The 11,873-nt window shown below is 39.5% G+C and overlaps 5 protein-coding genes across 5 annotated transcripts; 2 read left to right on the top strand and 3 right to left on the bottom strand.

The window, feature by feature from the left end:
* Nucleotides 1-1,632: 1,632 nt before the first annotated feature.
* On the bottom strand, nt 1,633-2,075 carry GCK72_015510 (uncharacterized protein; the record flags this gene model as incomplete). The annotated part of the gene is made up of 2 exons (XM_053730926.1): nt 1,633-1,899; nt 1,944-2,075. 2 exons carry the CDS (start codon nt 2,073-2,075, stop codon nt 1,633-1,635), a joined length of 399 nt encoding a protein of 132 aa, XP_053585698.1.
* GCK72_015511 (uncharacterized protein) lies at nt 1,752-3,385 on the top strand (the record flags this gene model as incomplete). The annotated part of the gene is made up of 2 exons (XM_053730927.1): nt 1,752-1,934; nt 3,041-3,385. 2 exons carry the CDS (start codon nt 1,752-1,754, stop codon nt 3,383-3,385), a joined length of 528 nt encoding a protein of 175 aa, XP_053585699.1.
* A 1,804-nt stretch (nt 3,386-5,189) lies between these two features.
* On the bottom strand, nt 5,190-5,792 carry GCK72_015512 (uncharacterized protein; the record flags this gene model as incomplete). The annotated part of the gene is made up of 3 exons (XM_053730928.1): nt 5,190-5,330; nt 5,379-5,727; nt 5,779-5,792. 3 exons carry the CDS (start codon nt 5,790-5,792, stop codon nt 5,190-5,192), a joined length of 504 nt encoding a protein of 167 aa, XP_053585700.1.
* Nucleotides 5,793-6,449: 657 nt separating this feature from the next.
* Nucleotides 6,450-6,689, top strand: GCK72_015513 (uncharacterized protein; the record flags this gene model as incomplete). The annotated part of the gene is made up of 1 exon (XM_053730929.1): nt 6,450-6,689. The coding sequence occupies one exon, from the start codon at nt 6,450-6,452 to the stop codon at nt 6,687-6,689; it is 240 nt and encodes a 79-aa protein (XP_053585701.1).
* A 1,071-nt stretch (nt 6,690-7,760) lies between these two features.
* On the bottom strand, nt 7,761-8,183 carry GCK72_015514 (uncharacterized protein; the record flags this gene model as incomplete). Its single annotated transcript, XM_053730930.1, has 1 exon — nt 7,761-8,183. One exon carries the CDS (start codon nt 8,181-8,183, stop codon nt 7,761-7,763), a length of 423 nt encoding a protein of 140 aa, XP_053585702.1.
* Nucleotides 8,184-11,873: the final 3,690 nt, after the last annotated feature.

Consider the following 11,873-nt stretch of genomic DNA (forward strand, 5'->3'; position numbering starts at 1 on the left):
GAAAAATTTTGGTTTCCAACTTTTGCCCGATTTTTCATGTTTTTTTGATTATAAAACAATAACAATTTGCGAATTTGAGTTGAATTTTTTATGAAACATCAAATTTAGATTTTCATTAATTTAATTATGGCTGTTTCATAATCAAAAAACATGAAAAATTGGGCAAAAGTTGGAAACCAAAATTTTTCGCATGAAAAAAACATCAATTTTTTTTTCAAAGACATTATTTTTGATTATAAAATTGTTAATAAACATGATAAGCATATTTTCCTGCAATTTTCAACCATTTTGAACCATTTTTCAATGAGTTATGACGATTTAGGCGAGCATACCACTTTCGACTTCTGGAGCTGTAGCACGATGATCAAGAAGCACATAAGCATTCTAACATTATATTTTGTTTTTATGAACGTTGCTCAACATTTTCAATTCAAAAAATCATAGGATCCAGTTCAAAAATAAAAAGTTTTTTTTTCGGATTTTGAAATCAAGATCAGGAAAAATCGATAATCTTAAAAATGAGCTGATCACATCAAACAAAAAACTTATGTCAATTTTACTGGATACTTCAGCTATCTTTGAAAAAACAAATTATGCAAAACGGATTTGTTTCAGCTGAGATACACATGAAAGTATGGAGGTATACTCACTTATGTATGTATTATTTCTTTTCATGTAAATAATTGTATATATGTTATTGATTAAATAAATGTGTTAAAAAGATCTGTTATGATTAGCAATGAATGAAAAAAATAAAAATCAGCTTTGCGCATCATGTAGTTACAACATGGTTTTCAGACTTCTGCACTACTTCATCTGCTTATAAGGTAGTTTTTCATCATTTAGAAACGATGACATTCTCTATCTACCATGGGCCTCCGATTCTGCCATGGGCCTCCTATTCTGCTACGGGCCTCCGATTCTGCCATGGGCCTCCGATTCTGCCATGGGCCTCCGATTTTTTTACGGGCCTCCGATTCTGCCATGGGCCTCCGATTCTGCCATGGGCCTCCGATTTTTTTATGGACCTCCGATTTTGGAACAGAGCCAACAGAGTCATCTTCTCATTACTACATAAAAAAAAAGAGAAAAAAAGCGGGAGTGTGAGTGACCTTATAATAATCTTGATTGCATAGTTAGTATTCGAACAAGTAGGTCACCAACCATACTATTTTTACAGCCTGGGGTGAGGGGGTTGACGAAGACAAGTGGCCCAACCTCTGTTGCCCCTCCAATTAATTTGGGTATATAAGGCCTCAACGCACAGTCACTTTATTATTCTCGAAAGCGTCAAGTCACAGAATATATAAAAACTATCCAAACATTTTTCGAAAAAAGGGACTTCTCATGATTACCCTTAACGGACGTCTCATTCTCACCTTACATCGTAAACCAGTCTTGCCAGATGTCACTCTAAGATACAGTACGCCACTATTGATGTCTTAATGACTAATAGCATTAAAACCCATCTTCTCATTTGCGTGATCTACCAAGATTGCCAAAACTACCAAAAGACAAAATAAGGATCAATAATGTTTATTTGAACACATTTTTAATGTTAAAGTATGAATAGGTTACGATGAATAAAAAGAGTGAAAGATACATGAAAGAATTGTTTTATGACAGGATTTTTCATTGGTTTGTCCGCACGAGATGTTTGTCCAGTGCATCTCTGTGTCTGTTTCTGTTTGTCCGGATGTCCTCCATACAATGGATTTGGCGTTCGATGATGAGTTCCCAGAACTTCTCCCATGTCATCACCGACTCGATCTTCTTTCTTATCTTCTCCAAGATGCTGCAGGCGTCAGGCTCCCGCAGCCAATCCATTCCATCCTCAATCTCCAACAGCTTATCACGAATGTTCTCTAATTGAGAGATATGAGACGAATTTGGTTGCATCTGAAAGTTTGAAAATGCTATATATTAATGGATTAGTGAGTTACCTGTCTGAAGAATGTTGGAGTAGTGTCAGGATTGATTGTTCTAGGATGTTGAGGTAATGGAGCGCGATGGCATCCATTGTCGCGTACTGGATCTGTTCTTTGGTGGAGTGTTGGGACAGTACAGTCGTTCATCGTCTCCGTCTTGAAGATATCTTTTGTGACCACGTTGCGGAACTCCTCGACGGCTTTCAGCTCACGTTTGATCACCTTCAATTGGTCCTTGTCTTCATTGTGAACCTCGCATAAGTCCCCTTCGTGTCAATGTAGAGTGGCCAGGGGCATCGACGAGTGGGTGAATAAGAACTGGAGAATAGAAGACAGGGAATAAAGGGGTTAGTATTCAAAAAGAATCAGAGAGAGACCAGCCATACAGTAGGCAGTCTGGGAGGCAGAATGAGATGGGAGAGTGTCTATGACTTACGTCAAGTCGGGAACGTATCTGCGTACTCTGCGTATTGCCTTCTGGGAAGAGCGCGCACCACTTTTAGGGTTATAGGCCTAGAGTTTTCCCAGGAGCAGAGAAAATGGTGCGCGCTCTTCCCAGGAGTCAATACGCAGAGGACGCAGATGCGTTCCCGACTCGACGTAAGACATAGACACTCTTCCATCTCATTCTGTCTCCCAGACTGCCTACTGTATGGCTGGTCCCTCCCCTGTCTCCCTGATTCTTTATGAATTCTAACTACTCCACATCCTTCCCCTTGACTATTGGACACTCTGACCTCTTCTGCTCCAAACCCTTGGCTCATTTTCAATCGCTGGATACGGTCACCACGGTGAAATTAGGTTGGTCTCAGTCAATGTTTTGTTAATTTTGATTACAAATAGATCTATATTTATTAGTTTTCATTTTTCCAGATATCGGAAGAGATATTAGCACCCAGAGAATTCTTTTGTTCAAATCGGATCTAGACGGTTTGCTGGTCGACACAATGTGCATAACATGATCCAACTTCACGTCAACGAAACAATGAACGATTTGAGTCATGCACAACTACGAGAATTGTGGTCAATCAGTTTGCCAAGTTCATTCAAGATGATCCTCGATTCGCGAATTGTATTCTCCTCGCCCACAATGGAGGAAAATATGACCATAGCTTTATAATCGCGGAACTCGTCGAGATGACTGGCGTCATACCACACCTGCTTTTGGAAAGGATAAGAAGGTGATTTTCAAAGACACTCTACAATTCCTGCCCATGCCACTTGGCCAAATGCCAAAGGCGTTCGGTTTTGAAGAGCTGGAAAAAGGAACGTTCTCGTATCTCTACAATCACCCTGACAACTACAGCGCTACTCTCCCGGATAAGGAGTACTACGATCCCGATCTAATGAAACCCGCCGCCAAAGAAAAGTTTGATGCATGGTATGCGGAAAATGTGAACAAGCCATTCAACTTCGACACCGAGATTCTGCGATTTTTTATTGTATTTTTATTGTAGTTGTTTAATTTGAATAATAAAACTTAAAAATAATAACAGCCTATTTTTTTCATACAAAACCATTTCTTCCCAGAGCCATCTTCTCATTATTACATAAAAAGAGAAAAGCGGAAGTGTGAGTGACCTCATCCATTCATAATCTTGATTGCATAGTTAGTATTCAAACAAGTAGGTCACCAACCATACTTTTTTTACAGCCTGTACGAGGAAAGTGACCCAACCTCTTCTGCCCCTCCACGTAATTTGGGTATATAAGGCCTCAACGCACAGTCACTTTACCCATTATTCTCGAAAGATGTCTCAACGTCAAGTCACAGAATAGAAGTTTACTACCGCCACTAACGGTACTTTGCAGAAGTGTCAGCAATGTCAATCGGGAAATTCCGATTAAAAGTGACATTTCTGCGAGGTGCCGTGTGTGCCTCAAACCCTTTCTCACTAATCATTCTAACAAAAACCCGTCAAAAAATCACCCATTTTTAAACGAATAATAAGAAAAAACAGCTAATTCCAAATTTTTTTTCGAAATTTTTTTAAATTTTTCAACGAAAATGTGACCATTTTAGATTATTTTACAGAATGTCTTCTAATTCTATATGATTGTCGAAAGTTTGACTTTTTCGCAATAAATTTCAAAAAACTTTTAAAATTCTAAATTTTGACTTTTGCGCCAATTTGCCCGGGCCTTCGGGCCGAACCCTGATTTCGCTGACAAGGCCCGGGCCGTTTTTGGGGGGTGTACTCAAACCATTTTCACGGATTCTAGGACATAAACCAGTCTTTAAGTGAAAAATTTGAAAAAAACCAGGAAACATCGAGAAATCACTATTTTTATTACTAAAGTTTGGAAAATTTCAGCAGAAATTTCGAAAACTTTGTGAACGGGTTTTTTTTTCAAAAACTATCCAAACATTTTTCAAAAAAAAGGACTTCTTGCCAGATGTCACTCTAAGATACAGTACGCCACTATTGATGTCTTAATGACTAATAGCACTAATACCCATCTTCACATTTGCGTGATCTACCAAGATTGCCAAAACTACCAAAAGACAAAATAAGGATCAATAATGTTTATTTGAACACATTTTTAATGTTAAAGTATGAATAGGTTACGATGAATAAAAAGAGTGAAAGATACATGAAAGAATTGTTTTATGACAGGATTTTTCATTGGTTTGTCCGCACGAGATGTTTGTCCAGTGCATCTCTGTGTCTGTTTCTGTTTTTACAACCAAAAGACAAAATGAGGATCAATAATATTTATTTGAACACATTTTGAATTTTCGAAAAGAGGGACTTCTCATGATTACCCTAAACAGAGGTCTCATTCTCACCTCCCATCGTAAACTTGTAATGTCAGATGACACTCTGAGATACAGTACCTCACTATTAAATAATGACTAATAGCACCGAGATCCATCTTCACATTATGAGTCATCTACCAAGATTGGCCGACATGGTGTGGGAATGAGACAGTTCGTTGGGTAGACACTCTCATTCCTTAAGATCTATGATGTTTACAACCAAAAGACAAAATGAGGATCAATAATATTTATTTGAACACATTTTGAATGTTAAAGTATGAATAGGTTAGGATGGATAAAAAGAGTGATACACGAGAGAAATGTTTTATGACTGGATTTTTCATTTGTTTATTGAATACAAAAGAAAATATTATATTTTTAAGCCATTTTGACTGTCACATTGATGTCGTTTTTCTTTTTCTTACTACATTTAACCTTGCGGTACGTGCAGCTTAAACATTGGATGACAAGATAAATGAAGAACAGTACAACGAGGATTCCTACGATCGCGCTAATATGAATCTCCGGGAACCAATTTGAACAAACAAAGTGTCTGGTGCTCTAATCAAAAAGTGACCAGATGCTGGGACGTCGAGCGTTTTGTCCGCGGTGGAAGAGCCATTCTCATACAATGAGTAATGCTGAAAAAGTGATTATTTTTATAAATTTTGAAGAACTAATAAACTTACAGAGACTGTTGTTTCGATATATGTCATGTCAGCAATATCCATTGAGAAAACATGATCCGCTGTGTGCACAATAGTGGGCGTGCAGTTGTTGTACGCGGCAACATTACAACTTTCGGTGGCGAGTATTGAATGATTTGGTATTGAATGTTCTTTGGATCGAACAATCGTCTCGAAATCGTAAACAAAGTAGCGCACATTTGCCTGCTTCGTCAAACATGTGTCCCGGTTGGCAGCAGCTGGAAGTGGGTGCGCACAGACATGGTTTTTTGGGCACGGTTTGCAGCAGATGGTGCAAAACGTCTTCCCACACTCGTGGCTCTCACCGACCTTCTTCTTGCACTTTTCACAGCTGTAAATATTGAACGTTTTTTCTACCAAACCTACAAAAATAGCAACTTACTATTGGTACCGCATACATTGGTCTTTTGACGGCCCCGGATCACTGGGAGAGAATAAAGAGGGGATGGGGATTAGTATTCAAAAAGAATCAGAGAAGGACCAGCCATACAGTAGGCAGTCTGTGAGACAGAATGAGATGGGAGGTCGTCTATGTCTTACGTCAAGTAGAAACGCATCTGCGTACTCTGCGTATTGTCTTCTGGGAAGAGCGCGCACCACTTTTATGGTAATAGGCCTAGAGTTTTCCCAGGAGCAAGGAAAAGGTGCGCGCTCTTCCCAGAAGGCAATACGCAGAGTACGCAGATACGTTCCCGACTTGACGTAAGACATAGACACTCTCCCATCTCATTCTGTCTCACAGACTGCCTATTGTATGGCTGGTCCCCCCTCTGTCTTTCTGATTCTTTGTGAATACTAATCTACCCACATCCTTCCCCTTGACTATTGGACACTCTGACCTCTTTTGCTCAATCGCTGGATACGGTCACCACTGGCCGTCATTGGCATCTTTGCTGTTTGTCATCGTTCTCATCCACCCACTTCTTTTCCAATGCTTTCCGTGAAAATTTTGTGAACGTGGTTTGTCCCGGATGCAATAAGCGAGAAGTGTGGCAACATTCAGTGATCGACAGCAGTGACAGCGACCATCTCTTCTTCACGGTGTACACTCCAATGAAGCACTTTCAAGACCTGACCACGGATTCGGATGTTCAGATTTTCGGTCACACGTATCGGATCCGCGCATTCGCCGACTATTCCTCCACCACTAAAGGCGCAAGTGGCCACTATCAAGCATGTGTTCGAGAGGATGGAAAGATGCACTGTGTGAGCGATAGGACAGTGAGAGAGATTGTAGATGAACTGGACTTGGATAGCTACATTACGACCTTAATTCTTTTTGAGAAAATTTAATTCCCCCTTTTTTATTGTATTTTTATTGTAGATTTTTAATTTGAATAATAAAACTTAAAAATAATAACAGCCTATTTTTTTCATACAAAACATTTCTTCCCAGAGCCATCTTCTCATTACTACATAAAAAAAGAGAAAAAAAGCGGAAGTGTGAGTGACCTTATCCATTCATAATCTTGATTGCATAGTTAGTATTCAAACAAGTAGGTCACCAACCATACTATTTTTACAGCCTGGCTGAGGGGGGTTGACGAAGGCAAGTGACCCAACCTCTTTTGCCCCTCCACTTAATCTGGGTATATAAGGTCTCAACGCACAGTCACTTTACCCATTATTCTCGAAAGATGTCTCAACGTCAAGTCACAGAATATAAGTTTACTACCGCCACTAACGGTTCTTCGCAGAAGTGTCTGCAATGTCAATCGAAAATTCCGACTGAAAGTGTCATTTCTGCGAGGTGCCGTGAGTGCCTCAAACACCTTCTCACTAATCATTCTGACAAAAACCCGTCAAAAAATCATCCATTTTTTAAACGAATAATAAGAAAAACAGGGACTTCTCATGATTACCCTAAACGGACGTCTCATTCTCACCTCACATCGTAAACTTGTCATGTCAGATGACACTCTGAGATACAGTACGCCACTATTGATGTCTTAATGACTAATAGCACTAATACCCATCTTCACATTTGCGTGATCTACCAAGATTGATTCATAATGTGTGGGAAAGAGACAGTCCGTTGGGTAGAAAGTCTCATTCCTAGAAATCAATAATGTTTACTACCAAAAGACAAAATTAGGATCAATAATGTTTATTTGAACACTTTTTGAATGTTAAAGTATGAATAGGTTACGATGAATAAAAAGAGTGAAAGATACATGAAAGAATTGTTTTTTGTCCGCACGAGATATTTGTCCAGTGCATCTCTGTGTCTGTTTCTGTTTGTCCGGATGTCCTCCATACAATGGATTTGGCGTTCGATGATGAGTTCCCAGTACTTCTCCCATGTCATCACCGACTCGAGCTTCTTTCTTATCTTCTCCAGGGTGCTGCAGACGTCGGGCTCCCTCAGCCAATCCATTCCATCCTCAATCTCCAACAGCTTATCGCGAATGTTTTCGCCTCGATGTTGAGGTAATGGAGTGCGATAACGTCCATTGCCGCATAGTGAATCTGGTCGTGACGGAATGTTCGGACGGTCCAGTCGCTCATCGTTTCCTTCTTGAAGATATCCTCTGTGACCATTTTGCGGAACTCCTCGACCGCTTTCAGCTCACGTTTGATCACCTTCAATTGGTCATTGCCCAACTCGTAGACGATCTTCTCCAATACATCGAAGATTGTGATCAGCGCCAACTTCGATCCATTGCGAAGGCTCGCATAAGTCCCCTTCGTGTCAATGTAGAGTGGCCAGGAGCATCGACGAGTGGGTGAATAAGAACTGGAGAACAGAAGACAGGGAATAAAAGGGGTAAGGGAATTAGTATTCATAGAGAATCAGAGAGAGTGGACCAGCCATACAGTAGGCAGTCTGGGAGACAGAATGAGATGGGAGAGTGTCTATGTCTTACGTCAAGTAGAAACATATCTGCGTACTCTGCGTATTGCCTTCTGGGAAGAGCGCGCACCACTTTTAGGGTAATATGTCTGGAGTTTTCCCAGGAGCAGAGAAAGTGGTGCGCGCTCTTCCCAGAAGGCAATACGCAGAGTACGCAGATACGTTTCTACTTGACGTAAGACATAGACACTCTTCCATCTCATTCTGCCTCCCAGACTGCCTACTGTATGGCTGGTCCCTCTCTGATTTTTTCTGAATACTAACCCTTTTATTCCCTGTCTTCTATTCTCCAGTTTTATTCACCCACTAGTCGATGCCCCTGGCCACTCTACATTGACACGAAGGGGACTTATGCGAGCCTTCGCAATGGATCGAAGCAAATGTGCGCTACTTTGTTTACGATTTCGAGACGATTGTTGTGTCACTCAGCATACTAATGGTCACACCGTCAACATCCAGCGGACCGCCACACGAACCTAATGTGATCTGCGGACAATTTATGTGCAACAATTGTGTGGGGGAAGAAGATGCCTACAACAAGTGTCAAGGTACAGTCAAGTTCACATATGCCAAAGAGAAATAAGCGGGGCCAGTGGTCAAGCAGTTTATGTTCATTCAAGATGATCCTCGATTCGCGAATTGTATTCTCCTCGCCCACAATGGAGGAAAATATGACCACAGTTTTATAATCGCGGAACTCGTCGAGATGACTGGCGTCATACCACACCTGCTTTTGGAAAGGATAAGAGGGTGATTTTTAAAGACACTTTACAATTCCTGTCCATGCCACTTGGCCAAATGCCAAAGGCGTTCGGTTTTGAAGAGCTGGAAAAAGGAGCGTTCCCGTATCTCTACAATCACCCTGACAACTACGGCACCACCCTCCCGGATAAGGAGTACTACGATCCCGATCTAATGAAACCCGCCACCAAAGAAAAGTTAGATGTATGGTATTGTAGATTTTTAATTTGAATAATAAAACTTAAAAATAATAACAGCCTATTTTTTTTCATACAAAACATTTCTTCCCAGAGCCATCTTCTCATTACTACATAAAAAAAGAGAAAAAAGTGTGAGTGACCTCATCCATTCATAATCTTGATTGCATAGTTAGTATTCAAACAAGTAGGTCACCAACCATACTATTTTTAAAGCCTGGGGTGAGGGGGGTTGACGGAGGCAAGTGACCGAGTCTCTCTTGCCCCTCCCCTTAATTTGGGTATATAAGGCCTCAACGCACAGTCACTTTACCCATTATTCTCGAAAGATGTCTCAACGTCAAGTCACAGAATATAAGTTTACTACCGCCACTAACGGTACTTCGCAGAAGTGTCAGCAATGTCAATAGGAAATTCCGATTAAAAGTGACATTTCTGCGAGGTGCTGTGAGTGCCTTAAACACCTTCCTCATCTAGAAGACCGAGAAGTTCCGGAAGGTTCGATCGGCACGCGGTAAGTTCCATATAAGACAAGGCGAATTTGAAAATTTTATCTTTTAAACAAGAACTCCCATTTTTTTCAATTAATCTGTGGATTCCCAACCATTTCAAGGCGGTGATTGAAATTCAATAAATATTAGAATTATTGCTGAATTTCCACATGCTTTGAAGATTTTAAAGAGACCAAGAGTTTCGTGGGAATCAGATAATAAAATCAGGTTAATGCTGAAACTCTAAAACCAGTCATCCCCAAAATAAAAAACAATGTTTACAAAATCAGTTTATTCACGTGAAAAAAAACATTCAATCACAAAATCACAGATTGGATGCGGGGAGGAAATCTGGGGAAATTTAAAAAACACAAAAATTGAAACGTGAAAAAAACAAAACCGTGAACTAGTCGTGGATTCCCATTCTGGATGCGAGCATCCAGAATGGGGAAACATGAGAAAAACTAGAAAAGTTATAGGCGTGAACTATAAAATGTGGATCCACATTCTGGTTTCACGAAATGGATGTGGGGAAATTTAGAGAAGACCAAGTAGAAAGACGCTGGGAATCATGGGGCTTTTCACAGAAATACTCTTGTAGACCTCTGAATATACTTCCGTCTAGCCAACATTGAATTTACCATCGTAAGACTTCTGAAATAGAACATTTAGTTACGAGAAAGGTTTTCTAACAACTCACCTTTTGTAAAAAGCCTTTGTCTCAGCAGTGCTTAAATTCAAAAATTGTCAAATATCCATAAATTCACGATTAAATCTGAAAACGTATTGAGAAGATTATACCCGTCACCTGCTTTTTCGAATAGTTTAGGTTATAGAGTCGACAACAATGTATCCAGATAAAAATAATTGAGAAGTAATAGGATATCCACACACGACGACATTGCAACTTGGTAAGATGAATAAAATACAACAACAGGAAAAGGTCACGAATAATAATGGGTAAACCCGAATCCTCGCTTTTTGCAGTAAAAAATCCACGTGACCTTTTCCTGTTGTTGTATTTTATTCATCTTACCAAGTTGCAATGTCGTCGTGTGTGGATATCCTATTACTTCTCAATTATTTTTATCTGGATACATTGTTGTCGGCTCTATAACCTAAACTATTCGAAAAAGCAGGTGACGGGTATAATCTTCTCAATACGTTTTCAGATTTAATCGTGAATTTATGGATATTTGACAATTTTTGAATTTAAGCACTGCTGAGACAAAGGCTTTTTACAAAAGGTGAGTTGTTAGAAAACCTTTCTCGTAACTAAATGTTCTATTTCAGAAGTCTTACGATGGTAAATTCAATGTTGGCTAGACGGAAGTATATTCAGAGGTCTACAAGAGTATTTCTGTGAAAAGCCCCATGATTCCCAGCGTCTTTCTACTTGGTCTTCTCTAAATTTCCCCACATCCATTTCGTGAAACCAGAATGTGGATCCACATTTTATAGTTCACGCCTATAACTTTTCTAGTTTTTCTCATGTTTCCCCATTCTGGATGCTCGCATCCAGAATGGGAATCCACGACTAGTTCACGGTTTTGTTTTTTTCACGTTTCAATTTTTGTGTTTTTTAAATTTCCCCAGATTTCCTCCCCGCATCCAATCTGTGATTTTGTGATTGAATGTTTTTTTTCACGTGAATAAACTGATTTTGTAAACATTGTTTTTTATTTTGGGGATGACTGGTTTTAGAGTTTCAGCATTAACCTGATTTTATTATCTGATTCCCACGAAACTCAGGGTTTCTCGAAAATGTGGAAATTTAGCAAATACATGTGGAAATTTATCGATTATCTTCATTTTTCCTATAAATTCTGATATGCTAAGAAAATCTGTGATAATTTCACATCTTTAGGGAGATAACCGCTACTTCTCCTTCAAAAGTTGAAATTTTCAAATTTGGCTTGTCTTATATCCAAGCTGAGTGTAAGGTCAGTAAGGGAGAAGGAGAAAAGAAGCGTCTCGGCGATGAGTTACAGTACCACTGAAAAGTATATTGAGTTTTGTTTTTTTCAGTTGTAAAGGTCCAACTTTGAGAGTTTTTCGTGGTAATACTGATTGTTCCATCAAGTAGTTTTTAATGAATTATATAGATTGAAAGTAGAACAAGTAGAACTTTTGAAGTACCGTTAGTGGCGGTAGTAAACTTATATTCTGTGACTTGACGTTGAGACATCTTTCG

The sequence above is a fragment of the Caenorhabditis remanei genome, chromosome IV (assembly GCF_010183535.1).
Source record: "Caenorhabditis remanei strain PX506 chromosome IV, whole genome shotgun sequence".
Classification (NCBI taxonomy): Eukaryota; Metazoa; Nematoda; class Chromadorea; order Rhabditida; family Rhabditidae; genus Caenorhabditis; species Caenorhabditis remanei.